The following is a 27,529-nucleotide window of genomic DNA, read 5'->3' as shown; positions in this document are numbered from 1 at the left end:
TCCGAAGGGTATAAATAGCGGAACCTTTCAATTAGAGTTGGATCCTTGCAATAAATGCAAGAATGACAACTGTAAAAACTCAACTCGCAAGGTGAGATTTACGATAGAAGAATTTCACATGATGAATTTTTCCCTTTAGTACATCAGAGTTCTCTTTTAAGTTGGCAAAACGATTGGACAAGTAATTCCCTTGGGCGGTGGTTACATTCCATTATTCCAAATGTTTCATCGAGAGCGTTGTTCAAAGGTCTGGATGTAAGTTGGGGCTTCATTCGCGTGATGTCAAGACTTATGTCCAACCACTACTCGCTAGACGCACATCTCTACAGAATAAACTCATTGTCAGCAATATATTTATGTTGGTGCAGAACCGTTTATGATGACATCGATCACGTAGTTTAGTATTGCCCGGGTAATGACACTCCAGAGCACGACTTTTGGATACCCTAGATTTTAGATAGCCCGAGGTAGACAATGCTTTCGTGAAGTAAGAGATGTATTGGGAACCCGTGATCTTCCCTACATGCAGGCGATCTACGAATTCCTTTGTTTGTCTGATGTTAGAGATTGATGTGACCATCCCCTCCTTTCCAAACAATTTTCAGCCGTTGTGTCCCAGTCTTATTATCCTCCTATTTCTGTGATACTTGCCCCTGCCCAGCCAGGATTTGTTCAACCGTCCGAGAGTAGTATCTGAAAGAGGCTACATGAACCAGTTTCCTACCTAGCTCCTTCCAATAGAAATTGTTGCCCATTAATCTCGAGCCCGATACGAGTAATGGTATCCAATACTAACCTAGAACTACTGCTGTTTAAAATGTAAATTCAAACATTACTGATTTTTGGCTCCGCAAAGTGTCACACACGACTGAGCCTAGTAAATAAACGAACCATTTAAAAAAAAAAGTTGTAGAGACTTAAACGAACTTTATAAAAATAAATACACTAAGGGAAAAAATAACTTTAAATCCAAGTTAAAAAATAGAAAGTTGATTTTCTTGATGAACAACCAATTTTTTTTCATTAAATATGTTAAGAAAGCTGAAGTTATGGCATAACATCTGGTTGTTTTTATCAAATTTTGTTACAGATTCAAGTTACACATTTTTAGTAGGATAATATTGTTGCGCTTATGTTATATTCTCATTTGGTGACGGTCAAAGCGCACAGCAAACTCCGCCCATAAGAATTCTACACAGGTGTGTACCTTAGATAGTATTTTATGGCAGCGAATCCTGGATAAAGACCCATCGTGTGTTAAATCAATGGGCACAGTAGTGCGGCCATAAACAGAGAACAGATGGTATAATGTGATTTTGAGAAATTGTCCTGCCACACACAATGTATGGAATGGTGTTCGTACGTCACTCGAGAACGTATGGATTTGCAAGATTCTTTTTTTATTATCTTTTTTATTTATTGTTCGTCTTGGGCCTTCCCAAGTTATTGCGGATTTTAAAAAGCAGAAATTTATTTTTTACTTTATTTTATACTTTTTTCGGATATTCTTAATAAGAAACATTTTATTATGAGATATGGGAGCAATCGGACGCGATCAAAGTTGTCAAATGTCCACAGACAAACAGGCGGTTGAAAAGATCTTTTCTATCTTTCCAGAGAAGTTCCGTCCCAAACCAAAACCCATTCCAACCGAACTTCTGGAGGGAGTCCGTTCGCGTCTGAACGACGTCGAAGAAGCGAAACGCCGCATGGACCTGGAAGCTCGACTCTACACCAAATGGCGCATGGGATACGATCGAGACGACGTCATATTGAACTCGAAAAATCCCAACCAAGCGATGGCCAAACTGAACTGGCTTGATCGCCAAGTTGAACTGCAACTGCAGAACGAGAAGGATCGGAAAGAAAACCAAGAACGAGAAATTCGCTTACACGAGGAAGCACGACGTCACGAAGAGCTACTTCTGGAGAAGAATAAACTGAGGGAGCAGCAGATTAAAGAGCTGAGAAATCACCAGGAAACTCACATGAAAGAACTGAAAACCAGGGAACAGGAAATGAACGAACTGAAAATCTATGAAATGCGACTTCGCACTAAGAAGGAGGAATTCGTGAAAGAGCTTGAACAACTGCGAGTTTACAACGATCGACGTCGTGATCGGGTCGTAGCGATGCACAACTTGAGGCGCATCAAAATGTTGCTTCGCGATCGGTCGGAAGCGGTTCGTAACGATCTGAAGCACGATCTGCAGCTACTGCAGAGAATAGCCATTGACAATCCGGAGTCGAATGAAAGCATCGATTATCTGCGAAAGAAGTTTCAGCTGCAATATGATTTGGAGATCGATCAGCAAACGGCGATCGAGACGATGTACGAATCGGAAGCCAAGCATAACCTTTCCAAGTGGGAAGACAAATGGAATGAAGAAGCACTGATCAGAGAACAGCAGTTGAGATGCTTGTTGGAAGATCGCATAATTGATTTCGAGACCAAACTGGTGGACAGTATTCAACGGCAACGTGATCTTATCGACGTTCGTGAAACTCACATAAAAGCTATAGAAAGTTCAAATCAACAATTGAAAGAATTGATGAGCGAAAAGGTGAGAGATTCGACAGTCGTCGGTTCGTCGAATCAGGTACGGGAGTTGTTGGTGCAACAGGATGCGGTGCGGATGAACGATAGCAGACCGTCGACACAGAATTCGCACCGTAGTTCCACATTTAGCAGTATCTTTCCATTTGACGACCTGAGTGTACGGGATTTGAAATTGTGCGAACGTAAGGTAACTCCGGATCCGGATGAAACGGCGGCACTATCGGCTCCAAAATTTGGCCGAAAGAAAGTGGCTTGGTGCTAGTGAAGGAACAGGTATGTATGGTTGCTGCTGATGAGAGTGTGTATTGAATTACGCATGGATATTTTTAGTTTGTAAGCCAATATAAATAACTCCAAAAGACTAATAGTGTGCTACGAATTTCCCAGTGCCTTGGAGCATTTAGGTTTCCAAATTTGGACGATTTTAAAGATTTATGCAGTAAAGACTTTTTTTAATATGCCACCTTGTTTACATTCTTCGAAATCCATTCATATAACGAATTTGATGCAACCTGGATCGGGTATCAAGATTAGGTCTGCTTGTTGCCTTTCAAACGTCAGTGTTAACTGACAATATGCTCGGGTTAGCACGGGTTGGAACTAGTTCCAACCTTGATAATAAACAAATTCGCTTATAGTAGCTTTGCTGTCAGCGATGCCTTATTTAAGAATTGGGTTTGTTCAAGTCTTTGTCAATATTAAAACTTCTTAGTTGCTGAATTTGCAGAGTTTTACTGGTTCGGTCGCGTTTCCTTATCATTCCGTGTGATAATTTGATTAAATTACTTATTGTATTTTGCATTTATAACTGGACACTTCAAATGTGCGGAATCTAAAAAAAAAATGCTCTTTTCCGTTGTCTTCTGCGCACTTTTTCAATATTAGTCAAGAAATAAGTGCGCCGAAGACACCAAAACGATTTAACGTAAAAGCGCCCTTTAAATAGCGTTTCGGTACTTTTTGTCCCACTTATAACACTAGTTTACAGCATATTTGAACTTTGTACGCTGATGGTCATTTCCGTGCGCTGAATCCAAAAATGTAGTTAGAAGAAATCTCAATAGGATAATTTTCTAGATACAGCTAAAACATGAAATTTCTCCTAATAAAAGTTTGTTTACTAAAATACAAATATCTCTGGCTGTAATGAAGCTATATCAATTATTTTAAAGCCAAATTAAAAGTGAGAAAATTTGCTTTCGATCAACTGGATACCATTTTTCAGTGAGAACCAATATGGGTGATAATATTAAATTTACGTTAGGATAACGTTGAAAAATTGAGAAATGTATCGCTTCAGTTTGAGAAGCACTTCACTTCGCAACCGATGAACCATTCTGACGGCCTACATTACCGTGCAGGCGCCGTGTGTTTGAAGGGTCTAATATTGGACAGTTTAATGTTTATAAAGTACAATCAGTTAAAATTGTAATTTTGAGCTTTATCTCTATAAATTCTTAGGTGTTTCTTAGTAGATTATCATTTTGGTGTACGCTGATTCAAAGAGTAAATTGTATTAACATTGAGCTGTCCATAGTTGGGCGTTGTTGAACTTGTGGTACCTGCACAACATTTCATGTGAGTACCAAAGTAACCATATAATCACAAAATAACTTTAAATGTAGGTTCAGAGTGAGTCAATGTCACTGAGATATGGTTAGTTGGGTATTCAGATGAAATTATTGCTTTAAAAAACTAATCCTTGTTGTATCTCTTTTCGTTTGCATGTAACACTATTTGATATAACTAACAACACCGAATGTTCATTCCGGGTGGTGAGCGAACCTGAAGAAGAAGAAGATGACTATACAGGATGAGTGGTACCATGACTCCCTTCTCGGAACGAGTGTATTGTTAATGGACCTGGTCTACGATTCAAAGTTGGATTCTGTGATTATAAGTATCACATATAAGGTAAAATAGGTAGCATCATCTTTATCAATTCAAACAGTAATCGATAAAAGAACAAGGGATCATTTTAGGCGTATTTCGACAACTCTTACACCAGTAACTGAGGGTTTAAAACGGGGAATTTCGACAAAAACATTACCAAACCATTAATTTCAAAGTTTAGAAGTTTTGGCCTAGATTTAGTATTCAGCAGCAGGACAAATCAGCTGAAGTCACTGTTAGGATCAACAAAAGATTCAATGAATGTCTTAGGGAAAGCCGGAGTCTACAAAATCTCTTGTCCAGATTGCAATAAAATCTACATTGGTCAGACGAAAAGGACTTTGGAAACAAAGTTTAAGAAACACATCGCAGAGGTATAAAAGTCTAACAAAGAGATGGATAAAGGACTTCATTATGAATTTAAATTCAAGGTTGCAGAACATATCGTTACAAAGGGGCACAATTTGACTCAGGATAACATTAATATCCTGCGGACTGTATCTTCGCCTTGGAAACTAGACGTAGCTGAAAGTTTAGAAATATTCAAACATATGATTTACGGTTTAGCGGCTTTGCAGTCAATTTAATTGTTTATAGGAAAGTTTGAACATACTGAGAGGTAAGCACATATCATCGGTAAGAGACGTGTGTGTGAGAAAATTTGCGAAAAAAATCTAAGGGCACCGGTGGGATCCGAACCCACAATTCCCATTCAGTACACGGGTGCATTGCCAACTATACAACGGTTTAGAGAACGCTTGCGCAAAGAGACTAGGGTGGAGAACGGATTCGAAACTCAAATGTCATTAGCCAAATACATCCGTAGACCATAGGTCCACTGCGTTTATTCCGGCAATCAAGAATGGTCTGTCTCCATTTTTTGCGTATGCAAAATAGGCCTGAATTCCTGAATATGTGAAAAAATAAGAGAGGCGCAAAGCGGAAGTTTCTTTCTATCTACAAAATGAATATAACACGACATTTGCGAAGAAAAATCTTCATGACAATTTCAAAACCTTGTTTGCTAACGATTTGTTTTTATTTGTTTCCATATTTCCACGTAATTGTTACGACAGTTGAATTTATGAGTTTAACCCTTTCGAATGCAGAATGTGTGATTTTCTTGTTCCCTCTGTGCACACTGCATGCAATTCAATGTTTGATGGGATGTTTTTTTATAACTAAGATCTTCCCAAACCGTACCCTTCCGAAAAGTTGCTGTCCCATCATTTGTCGAACACCGTGAATAGTGGAGAAGCTCCGCAAAGAGCGACGAATAAAATCCTGTGCCTATCTTACCAGTACAGAAGGTGGTACGGTCCATCGGGATGCAATTTGGAATATGTAGTCCTACTAACGGCTAATGGCCTAGCACCCAACTAGGTGTTTTCCATCTATCTGAGTTGATCGAATGTCTCATTCTTTTGTTGTTATTACAATGTATTCTAGTTTTAAATACATCAAATCGTTATTCGAGGAATATTGTGACAATTCAACGGTAGAATTATTTTCCTGTCTGTTTCATGGATGGTGTTTGGGTGTGTTGGTTTTCTTACTACACAATTGTTTTTGTTTCATATAGACCTCAGTGGGTGTTCGTTCCGTACATGTCCGTGCTATCACTCATATCAATTTACATCATAAGTATTTTTTATTGACCTTCAAAATTGGTGGTCGCCTGTGTAGGATGATTTACATTGTGTAAATAACATAAAAAAGCCAATCTGTGTTTCTGTTCTTTATGGGAGATCGAATTTTTCATACCTTGATGTGAGCATTTGCTTCATAAACAATTCTGAGTGGTCGGAGAAGTAGCCGTTCCTGCGTTTTCAAATTCGTGGGTGTATTCGCGTGCCTTTGTCAATGTTTTTTTTCTGATTTTTCTTCAGTTTTGTCCCCGATTCTTCTACACAGTATATCATTATAATAGTTATCGTTATTAGTATGTTATATAAAAAAGTTACAATAATTTATAGGACTATTACAAGGTCAAAATAGATTGCACTTCGATAACCAACTCGGTGCCTTCCGGGGTTGTTCTGACGCTTTCAGCTGGTGTCCACCCTTGGGAGGATTGTTCGCTTCCTGTAAATCGAAAGAGATTTCGTTAGTATGATAAGTATGCGTTGTTGTGATTCAATTTTCCAAGGAAATAGGGAAGATAAGTCACAGGTCCCGAAGAAGACAATTAGCGATGCATCGTGTTATTGTGCATTGTTCTCAATGTTCTGTGGAGGTCTCCATACACAACAATAGGCGTAAAAGGAGAGAGAGAATGTCATTCTGGAGCAGGTCAAGGAATTTCAAGAGACCCTGTATGTGATGGTCATTCCATTCTATTCAGCGAGTCGTGTGAATAGAAAATAAAGCAAACCTGGGATTGATATGCGATTATGGACAGTAACTTTCTGTTACTAGTGAGATGAAAAAATTCAGGTTCTATATAGCCATCACAAATTCAATGTTGTATTATTCTTATTGCTTATGATGTTTTCTGATTATATACTCATTCAAAGTTTCATATTTAAAGAACTAAATTGTTTGAGTTTCACTTATTTTTTCTACATTGTTCGGGCAGTATCAAAGTAACCCCAAATCAAAATACTGAAGTTCGGATACAAAACTAAAAAAATGTGAAAATGCTTTAATTTCCATTAAACAAATTACAAACGAATAAACTCTTGAATGCTCAATACTTGTTTTAAAAATATAAAATTTGAAAAAAAAACATTAATTGCTGTAAACAATGTTTAGAATATACTTTAAAAAATTATCAATGTTACCCCGTTTTACGGTACATGCCGAAATTGGAACAGTCGATTATCTGCTTGTGAAACGTTATTCCAATCGAGTAGAAGACCTTTAAAATGGCTGAGATGTCGTTAATCTCCCTAAAGACACTCTAATGTCCCCATTGACGAATCTATGATAATAAGTCGAATGAACAAAAGGTCGAAGTGACGAAAGACCGAAATGGACAGAAGATTTATTAGACAAGGTCGAAATGAACAAAATATTTAATTGGCAAAAGAATTAATTAAATTTAATCCACTAGCGCCCATTGTTACCAAAAGCTGACACCTGCTTTGTTGTGGCTGCTATTATTGGCCTTGAGCCGGTTCATAACAAACAAACAAATCCCATTTTTTTTTTTTTAATTTTTTTAAAGGCGTTTTAGTCGTTTATACAACCTTCATTACGACTTCTTTGTACAGCACAGGACACCCCGTTCTCAGCCTGAATGTGGTGGTTGTGATACAATCTCCTCCATAGCATGATATGTATTAAAATTACTTTACATTAACGGCTCCCTTATGGGTAACAATGTTTGTTTTATCATGTTTTTGTAGAGGTTTATAAGCCTTAGAATGGACTTGAAACCATAAATGTTGCTTGAGGGGTTAAAGGTGCGGAAGGTCGAATGGAAAAAAAAAGTTAAAAAGGTCAATTCAAAATTGACAAGACGTCCCAAAAAACTTCTCATGATCCAAAGAAGGAGTCAAACAGCCTTATATGACGGAAAATGAGAATATATATTTAAAGCATTTCTCACATGAAAACACTTGAACATAACACGTAATATGTTTAATTTATCTTCCATCTACATATTAATCTAAAAAAATGACGAAAACGGGACATGACGCATATTAAATAAATTGAAAAAGCGGTGACAGAGTGTCGGTGAAAGGAATTGTAAGCGAAAATGGGGCTTTTTTTCAACTGGAAATTCGATGTTACTTTTATTGAAAAGGAGAACAAAGAAACGACGAGAAAATCCGCAGCCACCCTTTCGTTCTAAGCGTGCTTCTTTTTCATTTTCGTTTCGTACTGATAGTATAGTATAGTTATAGAAATGATATAGAGTTATAGAGCTTCGAAAATGTAGAGCCCTGCAGCCAACACAACAAAAAATTGAAAGAACGAAAATTCAAATGAATGTGAAACACGCAATCGAAAGCAAAACTGTGAGCAGTTTTTGCGGACTTTGGATAGATTTGTCCTGGTAAATCTTATTTAAAACAGTTCAGCATTAATATTGAATTGAGTTCAAATTTCTGGAGAAAAAGAAGATTCTATAACATTCGAACGGATGGACCATTTACCCGAATGGACCATTTGACAATAATCTTAACTCTTTCCCGCCCATGGTTACTCTGGAGCACCATGCCTTTTTTGACATTGTGAGCTATAACTTTCTGAAATTACAACCGATGTTTGTAAATATATTAGAACATAATCTGTACTAGTTCTTTTATTATCGGAAGAAAATCCAGGCCAATATCTCAAGACACTCCATAAATACTAGAAAAATGGTAGATTAGAAATGCCAAAACATTTGGCACCCTTTCTTGCAAGTCCTCCTAACATAGAACAATTTTATATAGCAATGGAAAGCAGTAACCTTGGAATTCAAAATGTTTGTTTCGAGTAGAAGAAAGTGGGGTAAGATGCCGATATAGATGAAGCCGAGCATCGTTTCTAAATCACATCATTTGATAATGCAATTGGTAAAAATGTGGTGTATTTTCCGAGATATTTTCATGCTGCGTACATTATATAGTAGGTAATTTATGGTAGTGTGTGCAAAGCTAGCAAAAAAATTGGTGTTATAAAATAAAGTTTAATGAAGTTTTTTTTGTTATTCTAACACATGCAAATTTGTTTTTAAAAATTATAGTTTTCAAAATTCGATATTGAATGGAACAAGACGAGCACCATCGATTTATGAAAGTTGTAATGTATACAATTTATTCCACACACATCACATAACAATATTCTGATATTGATCATGTTTGTCATGATAACTTAACATAAAGTACAGTTAAGAGCAGTGTTCGGAAAATCATTCTTAAATCTCATTCATTGAGGCTCCCTGAGCGAATAAACTCACGTGCGAATCTGGCAAACAAATCTCACGATTAGAATCTCATGCATTTTTGCACACTAACACTCATAACACCAAAAAATCATTCCAATTTGAAACACATAAAAACCGCTCAAACTTCAATGATATATTGTATGTTGTGTTAGTTTTCCATCCACTGATGCAAAAACAACAGTAATAACAATGAATAACGTCAAAATATAAAGCAATGGTTTTGTTTAATCTTTGAATTCATCGGTGATTTTTGCGCTTTTGAGTTTTCTCCACATACAGATTAAAAGAAGTTCATGATAAAAATTCAAAAATATGGGAAAACTTTGTAATCCCAAGGTTAATTTCCCGAGCAAAGTCCAGCATCAAAATGACAGCAAATTGAAATCAAGTTTTGATATCAACATCAAACTGAAATCCTAATTTGATTTCAGTTTATGCAATTGGTAAATTTTGTTTTCATTTTGCTGTACATTTGCTCTTCAAAAATATGTTGTTGCGGGTTTGTTTTCATTGCCTTAGCATAACATCAAATCAATACCTGACGATAATAGGTAAAGGTATTGCCGAAGCCAACATTTCCCCTACTTATTTTGTTATCAACAGGAAAAATTGATGTCAAATTCAGTTTTCAGTTTGCTCTCACTGATAGCAGAATTAGTTTTCAATGTGATGTCACATGAAGATTTGTTTGCTCTCAATTTTGATATTTTAAACTTTTTTTTTTAACGACCAAAACGACAGCAAACTGAGCAATCATTATCAGCGAAATCACAACATCAAATTTAGAGTTCAATTTGATCTCAGACTTTGCTCGGGTTTTATGTATTTTGAAAAAAACTAACTGATCCAACCGATATTACACAATAGTTATCGAATTTTTAATAAAAAAAACTGTTTACACACTTAAATTTTTTCGCCGAGATTCCAACAGCCGAGTGATTCTGCAATTTATTTTGCTGAGATTCAGTAAAACAATTGCCGAGACTCAGCTAACAAATAACATTTTGCTGAGATATCAGCTAACAAACAGATAATTTGCAGAGATATCAGCAACAGTAAATACCGAGGTAATCGGCTGTTGGAGATTTTACCGAGCTAGATTAAGTGTGTATGCCTAAAATTATTGTTGTCCAGAACTTGCTCCTTTAGTGGAAATATTTGCCAGAAAATATGAAGTTTTCTTTTGAATTTTTTTTCGAATTTAAACGATTTTGTATAATTGTTGTTCAAGGGTAGGAAACATCTGTAAGATTATAGGAAAAATTCATTTCTGGTCAAAATAATAGAATTTTATTCGAGTTTCGTTAGGGTGGCCATCTTGCCCCACTTTTCCCTAATCTTGAATTACAAAATTTTTCGAGTAATACTATCTTATGTGTTTCAGTGAGTAAACTGATCTCACAATAAATGTAAGTCCGTTTAATAAAAAATAATGAACCCCAATGGATATTAGCCCTTGTTATGACTCTACCCATTAGTCATAATGCCGTTTGGCATAAAGGCTATTAGGTATAACGGTATAACTGCCGTTTAGCATAATCGGGAAAATGCATTTTATTGTCGTTAATACTACTGCTTTTTTATTATGATAAGTGCCCATTGAATAGACTCATGGGCTACAGTTTCGCAACTGCCTGACAAGACATTTGCTTCATCAGTTGATGCCATATCCACACCTCCTGAGAAATATGTTTTAGCATAGCTTCATCAGTACCTAAAGGGTGATACGGTCAAAATTTGGTCAAGGGAAAACGCGTGTAAATCGGTGAAATCGTTTATTTAAAAAATCAAATTAAATTTCTTTTTCAAGTTCAATTAGTATGAAATTCAGGAAAAATATTCAGTTAGGCTTCCGCTTTTCCAAATCCGAATTGCCGGGCCTTACGCTTAACCCCTGCCATCAGATTTTGTACAGCCACCTTGTCCACCTTCTTCGCCGGAGAAAGCCAGTTTGCCTTGAACTGCTGCTCGCCCTTAGCAGTTTTTTTGGTCTTCTTTAGGTTCCGCTTGACAATAGCCCAGTATTTCTCAATTGGGCGGAGCTCTGGCGTGTTGGGAGGGTTCTTGTCCTTGGGAACCACCTGCACGTTGTTGGTGGCGTACCACTCCATGGCCTTTTTACCGTAATGGCAAGATGCCAAATCCGGCCAAAACAGTACGAAACAACCGTGTTTCTTCAGGAAAGGCAGCAGACGTTTATTCAAACACTCTTTCACGTAAATTTCTTGGTTGACAGTCCCGGAAGCTATGAAAATGCTGCTTTTCAAGCCACAGGTACAGATGGCTTGCCAAACCAGATATTTCTTTGCGAACTTTGACAGTTTCATGTGCTTGAAAACATCTGCTACCTTTCCCCTTCCTTTTGCCGTATAAAACTCCTGTCCCGGAAGCTGCTTGTAGTCGGCTTTGACGTATGTTTCGTCGTCCATTACCACGCAGTCAAACTTCGTCAGCATCGTCGTGTACAGCCTCCGGGATCGCGCTTTGGCCGTCGTATTTTGTTTATCATCGCGATTTGGCGTCACTACCTTCTTGTAAGTCGATAGTCCGGCTCGTTTTTTGGCTCGATGCACGGTTGTAGACGATACACCCAGCTTATTTGCGGCATCTCGGAGAGAGAGGTTAGGGTTTCGCTTGAAACTACCGGCAACTCTCTTTGTCGTCTTAGCGGCTTCCGGTTTTCGATTTCCCTCCGATCCAGACTTCCTGGCTGTCGACAAACGTTCCCCAAACACTTTAATTACATTTGTAACGGTTGATTTGGCAACTTTTAGCGATTTTGCCAACTTTGCGTGCGAGTAGCTCGGATTCTCGCGATGCGCGAGCAAAATTTTGATACGCTGCTCTTCTTGCTTGGACGGCATTTTGACAACTGAAGAGTGAATTCCAAAATCAAAATAGGAGCAACATTCTACACACACACACCTTCAAAATGAGGGGTGTTCAGGTTTTTTAAATGCAAAATTGAAAGAAATACGTCAAGTTGATATTGACCAAATTTTGACCGTATCACCCTTTAGAAGGATTCTATAACATTCCCCAGAAAACCATTCCCCCGAAAACCATTCCTCAGAAAACCATTCCCCAGAATCTCATTCCCCAGAATGCACCATTCCCCAGAAAAGCATTCCTCATAATGAACCATTCCCCAGAAAACCATTCCCTAGAAAAGTATGCCATGTATTAGATTGACTATTTTTGTTTATTATAGTCACTCCTGGAATCTTCTTTCGCGTATATAAAAAAGAAGAGAGAAACTTCTTAATGGGTCAAGAGGTTTTAGGAGACCTTAATGGATCAAAAGGTTTTCCCTTCTTTGAAAATATAAGAAAAGAAAATAATTAATTCTTCGTATATCCGATAAAGAAGGGAATATTTCTTTCTTTGAATATAAAAAAGAGAAATTAATTAATTCTTTGGATGTATGAAAAAGAAGGTAATATAGCTTTTCGCAAGGGATTCGGGGTAATGACCATTTGGGATAATAACGTGTGGAATAATGTTATAAATTTGTAATCACGAGAAATTCTTCATCGCAGGTCGAACAATTCTTCGATAAGGTTTAACAGTTTCCGACTGGTTGAATTGGATTGCATAATAGACCATTTGACTTTTTAAATGATGAACGAAGTGCTCGAAAACTTGAAGGTTGTCATTTTCTAAAGAGCTATAAAATGGTTTGGAATTAATGAATACATAGTTCCATAAAAGTAAACGTAGTGTATCATCAATAGTAAAGTGAAACTAATCAGAGAGTTTTATCATGAAAAATATATTAAATCAAATGGGGGAAAAGTTGACTTCGGCAATACCTTAACCTATTATCGTCAGGGGGTAAACAAAGTCCTAGAGCACTCAAATTTGGCCAATAGTTGATCTGAAACACAATGTATCCACATGCCAAAATTGAGTTCTCAAGGACGTTGTTTACCCCCTGACGATAATAGGTTAAGGTATTGCCGAAGCCAACTTTTCCCCTGTGTATATTAAGCTGTTATGTAATATAAAACTGAAATATAATATCACATGACAAAAAAAAAGTGATAAATTACTAATTTTATTTAGTTTTCTTTTCTGGGGAATCGTACATTCTGGGGAATGGTGTACTTAGAAATTTACTTTTGATTTAACAATAATTGCGTTCAAACTAGCCTGACCTAACAAGGAGTTCGATTCCTCTGAGCGACGTCTGTTCCAAGACTTTTTACACTGTTTCCAGAGCTTAGCTAGAATTCTCTCAGGCTGTTCCTCTTGTGGTTTTGACTACAAGGATCAAGCTTTTTTGTAAGGTTCCATTATGTAATATCATCGACAGACATAATTGTTGTACCGTTGTACTGCTTTAATCTAATACCGCAATCAACGTACTAGATTGAATTAGTACAGCGGTACTAAAATCATGTATGCCATAAATTTAAGGCATTGTGTTGATCATCATCCAAGTCATTTGGATTTTTCATATAGTATGGGCTACCCGATGCTGGGTCATTAGGCCGAATTCCGGTAAAAAAATTTAACACTTGCGGAACAAGTCTGTGGTCTGAAAAAGAGAATAACCAGCACATAATATAAAGATAAACTAAGCTATTCTATATTAGACTCAAAGCGGCAATAATTCGACCGTGAGCATGCATGAGGGCGTATACGCGATGATCGATTCTCTTCATCGCTTTTCTCTTTGCATTGCTGCAGCTAAGCGAAACAATTTTCTAGAATTTGTTCAATGTAGATTTGTAACAGGTTGTATTGGCAAGCAAGAGTAAACGCACCGAGAAACATTAATTCTAGCAGGTTTTGTCCACTTCCCCTAGGGTATCTGGAATATGTCCGGACGTGGCCAATATAGTTCTTACGATCCTCAATATGACCGCCAATGGTGATGGCTCCGAATTATCATGTGATTTGATGTGTCGCATAATGGATTTTGATATAAAAAGGTTTTACAACTTCTCCGGGGATACCCGGAATATGTCCGAGTGTGGCTAATATGGTGCTGGTTACTCATCATGACTCTTATTGTTCTTAATTATCGAATTCTAATGCATGGTGGATTTGGCACGTTTTTGAAAATATCCTGTCTCAAGGCCATATCTCCGGAACCAGCGAAACGGTTCTAAAAACATTCAATAACGTTCTATGGGACCATGGTAGCTTTCTACTGTTCAATACTATACTAAACTAATGCAGCATCGTCATGGCATTGTGACTGATTTGCTTTTTTTTCTCATTAACGTTAAATGTAATCGCAAGTCAGTCCTACTCAGATTTTGGTCAAAAAATTAAAATTTCACGATATTTTATTTAATATTGTTTACTAGAAAACAAATATCAATAAATTTACTATGATTTTTCAAATATTTACATGAGAATTGCACTTCGTAACTTCGACTGCCATTATCTCAATGCCAACTTTTTCCATATGGGACTGATATACGATTAGAGGCAGTATAACTTATAACCACAACGCTGGGCGATCCCTGAAAAACGAAATTTGTTTTGTAACTACCGTTTGGTGCCCGTTTACTGCTCACTTTAGAGCAAAATCAAGTTCACATCTTCAGTTAAAATACTTTTCATACATATATTGAGCATATTTTTGCACTAGCTTGAAGCTTATTATCATTATGATTATATTGTGGATAAAATATAAAACATCCAAAACAATCCTGCTAAAATAGATTTCGAGACATATTAGTGCATGTAACCAGGGGTTCCATGCACCGTTCATGTCGTAGTGGAAATATTCACTTTTTAAATTGTCTCTCTTTTCTGTCCATTTAACGCATAATATGGTTTGTATGTTATTAAGGTATTAGATATTGATTAAACAATCGCCTTTGTTATGAAATATTGGTAGTAATATCTATTTTAAATTTATTTTTTGAGTGAGCGGTGAAGGGAACCCTTGATCGCTGTGGGGTCACCATTGACCGCTCATATGGATGTAAACAAAAGTAATTCGTTTCGGCAATAAATAGTGAAATAAAAGTGCCGATGGTTAAATATGATCAGCAGGCATCTTAAACGAGTGAATTGATCGGTTAAACGCATGTTTTAAACTCATGTTGGGTACTTTTTCAACAAATATTGAGCAAATAAGCGGTGAAAGGAAGAGATGAACTAGCCTTCGGCTAAAAATCTCTCAAATAAAGATTAAAAAAAAAGTGGTGAATGGAGATCAAGCGGTCAACGGGTACCACACGGTATAAGGTGTCTGTATTTACAATAGCTCTTCACAACAACTATGAATCGCGGATGAAGAGGTGGACCAGATTGATTTCAGAGCGTAAAATTCTACGACCAATACACGGCATGTTATTGCGGGAATGTAGCACGGATGCCGGAAGAGCGACAAGCGAAGATAAGGTTTAGAACAGACTTCATTGTTTACTTTTTTTTAATTTGAAGGAGACATTAGATAACTTCTAGACTAACATTTGAAAGGGGCGGAAGAGCCAACATGTAAACAAACCATATTTTGCCACATATAGAGAGAATAGTTCACAAACTACTCGATAAACACGAAAAAGTAGAAGAAAATATCACTTCAAATCATCAAAAAAGTTTCTTCTTACATGGCGTATTTCCAAATTTCAACTCTATGATACATCTGGTTGTTACGCCTTGCACCAGAACTACGAATTATATCGTTTTAATATGTCAAACGTATTGAGTCTGTAGTATCTAGTCACGCCCGATTCATTTGAAATGCATCCGATTGATAGTTCACGTGTAAACAACGAACAAAAAGAAGACCAAAAAATCTCCGGGCGTAATTCCACTCTCACAAAATTTGCGAACGAAGAACCAAGGCGGAACAACAAACAAAAAATCCCGAGGGTGTACTTCCACGGCGTATCACCAGTGTTGGCAGTTCAAAGGGTGGAAGATCCGGGGGGTAACAACATGTATGAAATTATCAGGGCGTATGATGTTTTCTTCTCGATTTCACGACAAAGAAAACTTTTTTTTAGTTTTTAGTGATGCATGATGATAGATTACACTATTAACTATATGTCAAGCTTATAAAATCATCCAGAAAATGGAAAGTCGTGAAATAGGATTAATTTTTAGGTCATCAAAATTCAGAAGCGATTTTCTCGATATGGTCATTTTGGAATTACGCCCTTTTCAAATGTTAGTCTAGACTTTACGTTCATGGCAACTGGAAGCGATTCGTGCAAGATCATCAAGCGTGAAAGAATTCTACTTTTAACGTAGAATGAGTTGCCCAAGTATCAAGTACGGTAGTATGTGATGACTTACCATTCGCTTTTCCATTTTACACTTAATATCTCTGGCAAGTGTGAAAAATGCTTCGTCCACATTAATGCTAGCTTTTGCCGAAGTTTCCATAAACTTGATACCGTACTCTACTGCTAACTGTTCACCTCGATCGCGGGTTACCTACAAAGTAAGAGTTTAGTCATAGTCCTTCAAATGTGTCCCACACACAAAAGGGGCTGTTCATAAACTACGTAGACAGTTTAAGGGGGGGGGGTAGCAATTATCCACGGCCCATACAAATAAAAAAATGTATTGACAATTGTCTACACAAGGGGAAGGGGGGTCAAGAATCCCAAAAAACTGTTTACGTAGTTAATGAACAGCCCTAAACCCGAGCAATCGGAAACTCACTTGTCGCTTCTCATTCAGCTCACATTTGTTCCCCAGAAGCATCTTTTCCACGTCGGCGGATGCGTTCTCTTCGATGTTCCTAATCCAGTTTTTGATGTTTTCGAACGACTTTTCCTGCGTGATGTCATACACAAGCATAATACCCATCGCACCCCGATAGTATGCCGTCGTGATCGTTCGGAAACGTTCCTGACCGGCTGTGTCCCTGCAAAAAGAAATAACGTTAAGTTGTGTGTGTTTTTTAGTAGAAAAAAACGTAGAGCTTACCAAATTTGCAACTTAATTTTCTTGCCATCTAATTCGATAGTTCTAATTTTGAAATCAATTCCTGGAAAGAGAAACAAATCTTAGATATTATTATTTGAAATCGATAGGCATAACAATCATCATCATAATGGAAATAATGGCTTTATGCCAAACAGCCGTGGGGCTGTTCATAAACTACGTAGACAGATTTTTGGGATTCTTGACCTCCCCCCCCTCCCCCTGCCTAGACAATTTTCCATACAAAATTTTTAAAATTTGTATGGGCCGTGGATAATTGTCAACCCCCCCCTAAACTGTTCATGTTTAATGAATTTTCAGTTAAATTATATTCATGCCAAATGGAATGGTCCCCTTTTTCGTCGATTACATGATTTGATTTATCCATGTTAAATAATAGATTGATTGCACCTTATCTCAAAATACGGGTAAATTTACCAATCCTATTTAGATTTAATGATACGAGTTTGCAGTAATCAACAGATTACAGACTTATCAGTAAAACTTCTGACTAAGATAAAATAAAATAATTTCCTAAGTCGATCCCCACCTTCCCAAATCAATAATCATTATCAGTCGTACCTAGTTTATCAATCTCGCTATTCCTAAACCTGAACAACTAAAACGCATCCAAAGGTCGATGAACGCAATCACAGCTGTTCAGCCACGTTACATGCAAAGCTACTGCCCTACTGACTGATCCATCTTCAACATTAAATGCCACCCGTTGCTACTTCAGAACATTATCACTGCACTGTGAGCACAAATAGTCGTTATATTCCTATAAATTGCGATCGACTTATACTTAATCATTAATAATATTACAAAATAATGGTTGTGTGCGCAAAATTGTATAAATTCTTTATTGTAAAAATATAAATATCTGCGACGCTTATTTTCACATGTGCAGTAAAACTGTGCACATTCTTAGTATGTTGTTATTGTTGTTTCTGTAGTACAGTTGTTGTTGTTGTTGCTGTTAGCGTTGTCTCCATCCTTCCTCTTGCAACAGCTCAACATCGATGTCTAGAATAAGTATTTTGATAAAAATAGACCGACTGCCAAGTCAAGCGATCACTTGAATTTATTGCTCTCTTAGTGATCTCCTTTATGCGTCGCATTTCGTCCATAGTCTCGTGAGTAGATCACAACCACTACCAGACCGTGGTAGTGGCAAAGTTGTCCCAAAATATCAAACAAAATTAGATGATTGACTACGCCATTAGCTGCTCTGATAACTAAACTTACTGATCTTGAAATGCAAGGAAAACGTATACACTTAGGACATTGTTGCGATTAATTGTAACCGAAGGAAAAGAACATTGACAGTTCTTCCGCTTAAACTGTGGAATCGGATGAGATCAAGGTCGCGCGCAAATACTATGGGACTCCCGTTTCAATGTATATCACATCACACATTTTAAGGGTTTCAAAACTATAGTCTATACTTATAGTCTGGCGTTTATCGGAGACGAGCCAGCCAACGGCTGAAAGTCTCCTTAATAAAGATATAAAAAAAACAAAAAAAAAATAGTAGGGCGGATAGAATTTCGATCTATCAAAAAGCGGAACCAATTCCAATATAAACAAAACGTTGATTGTTCTTTCCTCGCCAATCAAACGCAAATTACCAGTATCATCGGATAGAGAAACTTTCCCCAACCCAAAGATGTTGTTAGTTTGCGTAGGCGAGCCTTGAGTCAGGAGAAAAGGGTTTCCGACATTTTGTCCGCAATAGTTGATGTGCAGGGCAAGTCAATTGAACAAGTCAGTTGAAGTTGAACCAGGCTCAACTTTTCAAGCCAATTGAATTCAACTGAGTTGATCATTCGACTTGCCTAATCTAAACCCGGCTTAACCGTCATACTATAATGTCCCATCGCAATGCTGTCCTGTATGCGGAAATTGTTGGAGAAAATGATTCTTTTTCGTCGAATGGTTACCCTAATAAACAAATACTATAAACGAACTGTACCCCGGATGGGTAAACTATCTCACAAATGGTTTGGATGATAACCCGAACACGTCGTTAAGCTCTTTTTTATGGTTATTTTTATTAGAGTTACTTTCAGATACGCAAAGGAACTGTCTTGCGTTGCTTTCATCTGAAATTCAACTGGCCTATGCGCAAAAATAGCAAAATTTAATGGGTTCAGTTTTCTTGGACATTCAGGGGGCTTTTGATTCTGTTTGTATCAATGTACTTGCGGATAAACTCCACGATAGTGGGTTTTCACCAATTATGAACAACTATTTGAGGAACTTGTCTGAGAAATAAATGAGCTTTTCTCATGGAAAATCGACAACTTCACGAATTAGTTACATGGGTCTCCCCCAGGGCTCATGTTTAAGCCCCTTCTTTATAACTTTTATGTAAAAGACATTGATGGTTGTCTTGATGAAAATTGTTCGCTAAGGCAGCTTGCAGATGACGGCGTTGTTTCCGTCACCGGCTTAAGTGCAAGATACCTTAGATACGGCATTGCAAGATACCTTAGATATTTTTCTACTTGGGCTATGAGAGATAAACTAGACTTCGGCTAAAAATAAAGATTAAAAAAAAGACTACTTGGGCAATGAAGCTAGGTATCGAATTCTCTCCGGAGAAAACTGAGTTGGTTGTTTTTTTTTCTTTTTTTCTAGGAAGCATCATCCTGCACAGTTACTACAGCTTCAACTAAAGGGTAGAAGAATCACTCAAAGTACATCTTTCAAGTATTTAGGTGTCTGGTTCGATTCCAAAAGCACGTGGGGAAAACATATTGCGCATGTGAAACAAAAATGCCAACATCCGGAAGATCTGATCAGGTTGTACCGAACAACCATCTTGTCGGTTCTAGAGTACGGTAGAGTACACACATCCTGAAGCTGCAACGGGTTCAATACGCATCCTCAAACAAGATTCATGAGTCTCTATTACGAGTACATGACACTGGAGATTAGCCCTTCTGCATTCAATTCCAATCGTGTTTGCCTCCAAGACTTTTATAGTTCCTCTGTAAATATTGATCTAACCATGTTGCAAGAAATCCGTGAAATATCAGATATCCATCGGTCGATAATTGTTCCCTTATTTTTTGCAAACAAGTACCACCATGTCAGTAACAATAGGAGTTTTTCACAGATGGGTCAATTATAAACGCTTCCACAGCACAATGGTCCCAAAGCCGTATTTAGGAAGACAAAAATGTTTGCGCTAAAACCGTTGGTTTTAGGCATAGGGTAGAGCGCTACTTCGTCGTAATCGCCCATTTCCGTTCTATCGATCAGAAAAGATCAATAATATCAATGATTTCACCGTACACAAATCAATAATAGGTTTGTTCCGATGCGTTAGTTCATTAGCTACAACATAAATCCTGTTAGAGCGCATTGTATGAATATTTACGCTCATTGTTCTCAAAACAAAAGAAGCACTCCTAGCGAATCCCCTTTTTCTACGTTTATCCGTAGGACGAAAAAAATTTAATGGCGTTTTAATGCGTTAGGACGGAATTGAAACTCGTAGAACGAATTTAGAATCAAGAAGCAGTATTAGATTTTAAACAATATCTCAACAATTTGTGGCTCTTTATCAAATCCAACGTATGGAAAGGTGAATAAATTTAGAAGTCATCTTTGACGGAAATATTCCATTTTTAGTTTACACTCGTTTAGAAAAGAGAGGTAAAGTGCGCGTTGTGCTTAGTAGGACGGAAATAAGATCAAAAACCCTATGGTGTCTTCGGAAAAGTTTCTTCATCTTTTTTGGCCTATCTTTTCATGTTAGTGAAACAAGGGTGGTCCATAAAATTGGTGAATTGAAAATGCGAACTTTTTTATTGTTTGAGATAGACCAATGCAATGTTCTAGAAAGTTGCAGAACATTCAATTTGCAGCAACTTTATTAAAGACACAAAATTTCCATCTCTTATGGTTCATGAGTTATGATTTGTTTAAACAAGCAGGTTATGGTGGCCCCTGAAAATTGGGTTTCTATGAATATCTTTTCATAAGTTCATTTCTCGTACAAACGGTGTTCTAGACATTTTTAGAACTTTCAACACACTTAGATTTTTCTACCGAGATCGGCTGTGCAAATCTCGGCAAAAAAAGTTTTACTGAGATATCAGCAAACATTTCATTTGTTTGCTGAGATTCAGCTAAGCATTATCCGAGACTCAGCAATCAAATGTCACTTTTGCTGAGATCTCAGTGAAACTTATTTTGCCGAGATTTGCACAGCCGATCTCGGTAGAAAAATCTAAGTGTGAATGACAAATATTTTTGCTCAAGCAACCAAGTTGCTATATTTTTCTATTGAAAAGTAAGAGGCGATTTTCTTCAAAAAATGGCACTTTTCGGTTGTCAATATCTCTAAAAGGTGCAAACCGATTTTCAAACTTTTAATTCCATTCAAAAGATCGTTGGTTTGTTCATTTATGGTGGGAACACTGCAAGGGCAATTTGTTTAAAGCATTTAATTTAATTTTTTTAAATTAATATTTTTATGCAAAAAAAAACTACCTTAACTTTTTAAATGGAGGAGATAGCTTCTGCAAAAATGTGTGCCATCAAAAGTTCTAAAAGTGTCGAGATAAAAGTTTTTGCGAGAAATCAATGTATGAAAAGATAATTAAAGATAACCTTTATTCTACGATTTACACTAGCTTATATTATAAAACATCAAACATGACCTACTGGTATTACCATAGAGGTAACTCTAAGACCAGAAGGTTCCGAAGAAACGTGCTCCAATTTTTGGCTCAGCTCTGGTACTATCTTCGGTCCCAAGCTAATCGATGCACCCCTCGAAACATAGGAAAATCTACGAACCCCTCATTTTATCTGTCAAACTTTCATAGCAAATGTGTAGTAAGAGAATTTCGACCAGAATGGGATACGTTAATCGATTTGCTTGGGACCAATAGGCTAGTCAAGTAGTGAGTCAATTTAAAATCGTTAGTTTTCACCGGTTGGTATTATTCCATCACTATTGAGAAATGATGAAGTATTTGATTTTTTTTTACAGTTGTCATTGTTGCATTTATCTCAAGGATCCGACTCTAATTGAAAGGTTTCGCTATTTATACCCTTCGGAGTGTTGAACTACCTTCCAAAGGCGCGCCCCTTTGTCAGTTAAAATTGGATTCCTTAGCAACAAAATTAAGGCATGACACCGATAATGACCATGCATCAAGCCCTTGTCTTAACCACTCCAACCTAGGGAACAACGAATAGAAGATTAAGAATCACATAGATGACGACTAACTAACTCAGTTTTTCCTTATTTCAAAATCATCCTCGGTGGACAAAGCCGAGTCTTATCACTATCAACAAGGCATAAAAAGTAACAAGGACTAAGATGTGTTCCTTTGATTACTGATTACTGAAAAATCCTGTTCCCCTAGTTTGGAGTAGTCAGGACTAGGAAACGGTGGTAGATCTTACATCCCGTAACGTACCACGAAAAGGTGATCTACCCACGTTACGGGGCTGTGCTACTATGGGAAGGAAAGGGTAAAGGTAGTTCCAAGAACTTCGCTTGCCCTCGGTAATTCTAGGATTTCTGAGTATTACTTTTGCGCTCGATGTTGGGAGGGAGTCCCGACATTCCTTAAGCTTCAAATGTACGGCAATTTCGGCTGTTGTTAAATATCAAAGAAAATTTTGGCAGTTTATAGCAGTAAAAGTTGCAGGGATATTCCGGTAGTTTTAGGAGTTCTGAGAATATATAATAGAAATTTTAAGAATTACGAGAGTTTCGAGTCCACCAGATTATCTGGATGTTACACGATTGTCACACGTACATGAAGTTCCGGATTGCTCGCAATTTTTAAAAATCTCGGAAATCTGATAATTCTGAGCGTTCTTCTGTTACGATTCGGTTAGGCTACTTTATTAAATAGGCTTTCAACGATTCTATAACATTCCCCAGGAAACCATTTCCCAGAATGAACCATTCCCCAGAAAAGCATTCTCCAGAATGTACCATTCCCCAGAAAAGATGATGAAATTAGTAATTTATCACTTTTTTCAGTCAATTGATATTATATTTAAGTTTTATATTACAGAATAGCTTAATATACATATTTTATTCATTACAAAAGGGCATAGCATTGATGATACACTACGTTTACTTTTATGGAACTATGTATTTATCAATTCCAAACCATTTTATAGCTCCTAAGAAAATAATAACCTTCAAGTTCTCGAGCACTTCGTTCATCATTTAAAAAATTATGCAATCCAATTCAACCAGTCGGAAACTGTTAAACCTTATCGAAGAATTGTTCGACCTGAGTTGAAGAATTTCTCGTGATGGATTAAAAAAATCGGTGCATGGAACGTTGAACTACCGATTACAAATTTATAACATTATTCCACACGTTATTATCCCGAATGGGCATTACCCCGAATCCCTTGCGAAAAACTATTGATTATAGATTTTCCTTATTTAAAAAAAGAAGGGAATATTCCCTTCTTTATCATATATCTAAAGAATTAAATATTTCCAGGGAAAACCCTTTCATCCATTAAGAAGTTTTTCTTTTCTTTTTATATACGCGAAAGAAGATTCCAGGAGTGACTATAATAAACAAAAATAGTCAATCTAATACATGGCATACTTTTCTGGGGAATGGTGCATTCTGGGGAATGGTTTTCGGGAGAATGGTTTTCTGGGGAATGTTATAGAATCATTTTCTCTTTTATATATTCAAAAAGGGGAATATTCCTTTATTTATCGTATATCCAAAGAATTAATTATTTCCTTTTCTTATATTTTCAAAGAAGGGAAAACCCCTTGATCCATTAAGGTCTCCTAAAACCCCTTGACCAATTAGGAAGTTTTTCTCTTCTTTTTACATAGGGGAACTAGGGGCAAGAAGGTCACCCTAACGATAGCGCGTTTTGACGTAGGACTACGTCTGTGATTTCTATATGGAGGTACACTTTGTGAAAACCGAAAATGGAACATGTAACAAAATTATGAAAGATTTTGAACGTTAATAACTCAGCTGCCCCTGGACCAATTTCAATAATTACATCACCATATTTCTACGCATCTTTCATCAAGACTTCATCATTCGTCAAAATGTCACTATTGAAAATTGCACGAATGTGCAACTGTTGCTATGATAATTAAAAGTATCACCGATTGCCTGCGAAAAGCGATTTCCCTAACACAGATTTCAAAGTTGAATTCCATCCGGTCTCACCAAACAGTGTTTATTCAATCACCGTGTGGTGAGTGGTGGTGTTCTCCAGTACACAACGAACGGCTCTCCACAAGTAGCGAGCTGCAGCCCACATGAGCATCCATAGAAGGAGGAAGAAGCCGCACCGCTATTGATCGGAATCAGTAGCTCTTCGTGAGTTGCTGTGGGCCATCTATGTCAAGTGCATCATACTAAAGAGTATAAACAGAAAGAACCCCGCTCAAATTCCTCTTCCTACACAAAACACAAGCTCCTGCTGCAGTTAACAAATAAGATTGATTATATAAGACCACGTAGTCCTACGTCACCATTGCGTACAACCCCATAGGGCTGTCCCTTGTAGTTTTTATATGTGATATTTATAGGAGTTTGTTAATCGAATTGTAAGTTTATAACCTTGTCTCCATGTATCATCATTGAAATTAAAATTAAACCCCATCAAAAAATGTTAATGATTTTTTCAAAATGTCATGTCGAACCTGCTCTAAAATATGCTACGGGGCAAGAGGGCCACTCTTATGGGGCAAAAAGACCATACGTCTAAAATGAAGTGAAACTGATAAATGTTCATTTCTAAACAACAAATTACTATTCTTAGGTATAACAGCAACTGCTTTTATTGTTTATTCCACTAAAATATTGACTTAACGATATATTTTTTTTATATCTAAAACAAATAAACCATGTGCGTCAAAGATTCAAATGGAAACTATTTTTGATACTATTTCATACAGTTTGTTTTCCAAAATTTCACGAAAACAATGTATATTGGAAACATAAATGCCCAATTGTGTTAATTTCTGAACATTTTTGTACAATTTAATACATAAATGTAGGGGTGGCACTCTTGCCCCGTATAAAGTTTATTTTTAGGAATAATTTTTGATTAATTAAACAAAATATTTATTAATTTATTGTTATTAATGTATCAAGCAATCATCAATATTGATGTCTCAATGCAGAAATTGTGAAAAAAATAAATTGGAAATTCCGAAAACCTTATTTTATGATGCCTTATTCTTATAAAAAACTAGCTTTTCAATGCATCAACACAAAATGATTTTTTGCATTTTTTACGACTTCGATTCGGACAGAACTTTTTAGAATGCTTCATAGGAATACCGTGCATAGGTTCATCATGAGATAAAATTGAAATGATTTCATTTTCAAAATATATTGAGGGTGGCACTCTGGCCCCGGGTGACCTTCTTGCCCCTAGTTCCCCTACGCGAAAGAAGATTCCAGGAGTGACTATAATAAACAAAATTAGTCAACCCAATACATGGCATACTTTTCTGGGGAATGTTATAGAATCGCTTTCAACTATTGGGATCTACTATTTTGAAAAGCTACAAAAAGATATTACTACCCATAAACGTACAACAGTTCCATTTGAATGGGTAAAAAAGCAAAGATGTGACTGTTATGCTTTCATGGGCAGAATGGTGGGAGAACATTGAGAATCGATGAATAGACCAACCACTAGTGAAAGAAAACTACAAGTGAAAGTTTTTGTATAAACACATTGTTATCAGAAATTCTCTGCCATTTAAATACTCAATGATGCAATCCAATAAGCATTTCGGTTTATCTTATCACTCATAAAGAAGTAGGTACATGCCCTGCTCACGTCGAATGAAAATAATACAACAGTATATTTATGCGTATTATAAACTGATGTATTGCGATGACTCAGGATTCATTCTCCCAACAGTTAAAGCTTTATCGTTTTCCACTGAATCCTGGCCTGTTCTAAGGCAACTCATATTTTTAGGGTTAAACTTATGTCGCTTGATGATATCGACCTTAACGGGCGACGACAGTGAACATAGCGTCTTATAAAGCACAAACTCTTCTTCGTTGTTCGTGGGCAATGATATAAAAGAGAAATTAATCAACCTAATAGAGAATCCCGTAGCCCGTTGTGTCGTACCGTGCGAGGTGCGGCTGGAGGCAATAACGAATGTGCCGAGTACAAAAGATACATCTACCGCGAAGGATAAGTCTGTCTGACGACAACCAACGAATTGCTTCCGTTCCTATTTATCGTTACAAAACTTTCGACAGACCAGTTTTATTTTTTTTTTTTTTTTTTCTTCAAAATCTGTAGAAATCCCACAGAAAATGTTATCAGACTTCAAAGGAATAAGTAAAAAACGAAGCAAAAAGCACAACTTGTCCGCCGTGTCTGACTCACCGATCGTGCTGATGAAGGTCGTGTTGAAGGCATCCTCGGAGAAACGGAACAGGATGCACGTCTTGCCTACACCGGAATCGCCGATCAGCAGCAACTTGAACAGGTAATCGTACGTTTTCGCCATTATTTGCTACTGCTGCGAGACAGGTTTTCCTTTTTTCTCTACTGCTTCTGTAGGGAGCCTTTAGCCTCGGGGGTCAGATGAATGGATGGATGATTTTGTTTTTCGTCTCTCTTTCGCTGCTCTACACTTGCTGCTTCTGCTTTAACTTTACAGTGCTTACACAAAAAAAACTTCACCCCGCACTCGTCTCGAAAGTTATTTTTTCCTTCGCACACACAGACAGGATCGCCCTTTTTTTTTGCTTCAACTATTTTGCACAACTTCTTTGTTTTTTCGACCCTGCACAAAGATTTCCACTGCAAAACGAGCCTATCAGTAAAAAAAAAGTAACAAAAGGCTGGTAAAAAATATACCACAGATTAGCAAGCAAACCAAAGTCCCGCGAGCAGACGGAAAATGAGAAAAAAAAATACGCCAGCCAGGTTAGACACACACTCCGATCCGATGACTTGTTCCGGGGCCAAAGACGGGACGGCGATGAAAAATACTTTTAGCAGTAGTATTTTACACCTTTTCTACTACTACTCCGCTGATGAATGATGGCTGGTTTTTGACGTTTGGTTGAGTGTTGTCCCGTTTCGATCGGCGAGGGATAGCCAAAGAACATGCTGAGGTGAATATGTGTGACAGCTAGGATGACGCGTCCTCAAAATTTGGCTGCATGCCACGATCGATAAGGGAACATGGGGCATTGGGCTTTTTTACGTTAATCGCCCGCATAAACGCGAACCATAAGTTTACCTTACCGACAATGGCTGAAATTTTTTTATAATCC

At 37.2% G+C, this 27,529-nt stretch overlaps 2 protein-coding genes across 2 annotated transcripts in view; one reads left to right on the top strand and one right to left on the bottom strand.

Annotated features, from left to right (window-relative positions):
• Positions 1 to 2,978, top strand: part of LOC135717164 (trichoplein keratin filament-binding protein) — a 100,133-nt gene extending 97,155 nt beyond the window's left edge. The window contains exon 4 of the mRNA XM_065239123.1: positions 1,618 to 2,978. Within this exon, the coding sequence (XP_065095195.1) occupies positions 1,618 to 2,822 (1,205 nt within the window). The 3' untranslated portion in view covers positions 2,823 to 2,978. The remainder of the gene's footprint in view (positions 1 to 1,617) is intronic.
• A 2,456-nt stretch (positions 2,979 to 5,434) lies between these two features.
• Rab8 (RAS oncogene family member Rab8) lies at positions 5,435 to 27,308 on the bottom strand. The gene is made up of 5 exons (XM_065239115.1): positions 26,631 to 27,308; positions 17,238 to 17,298; positions 16,971 to 17,175; positions 16,599 to 16,739; positions 5,435 to 6,538 (listed from the first exon to the last, which is right to left on the bottom strand). Exons 1-5 carry the CDS (start codon positions 26,752 to 26,754, stop codon positions 6,443 to 6,445), a joined length of 627 nt encoding a protein of 208 aa, XP_065095187.1. The 5' UTR covers positions 26,755 to 27,308; the 3' UTR covers positions 5,435 to 6,442.
• Positions 27,309 to 27,529: the final 221 nt, after the last annotated feature.

The sequence above is a fragment of the Ochlerotatus camptorhynchus genome, unplaced genomic scaffold (assembly GCF_037179485.1).
Source record: "Ochlerotatus camptorhynchus isolate MF236.1 unplaced genomic scaffold, CSIRO-AGI_Acam_v1.1 ptg000051l, whole genome shotgun sequence".
NCBI classification, from domain to species: Eukaryota; Metazoa; Arthropoda; class Insecta; order Diptera; family Culicidae; genus Ochlerotatus; species Ochlerotatus camptorhynchus.
This window is presented reverse-complemented; position numbering and strand designations above follow the sequence as displayed.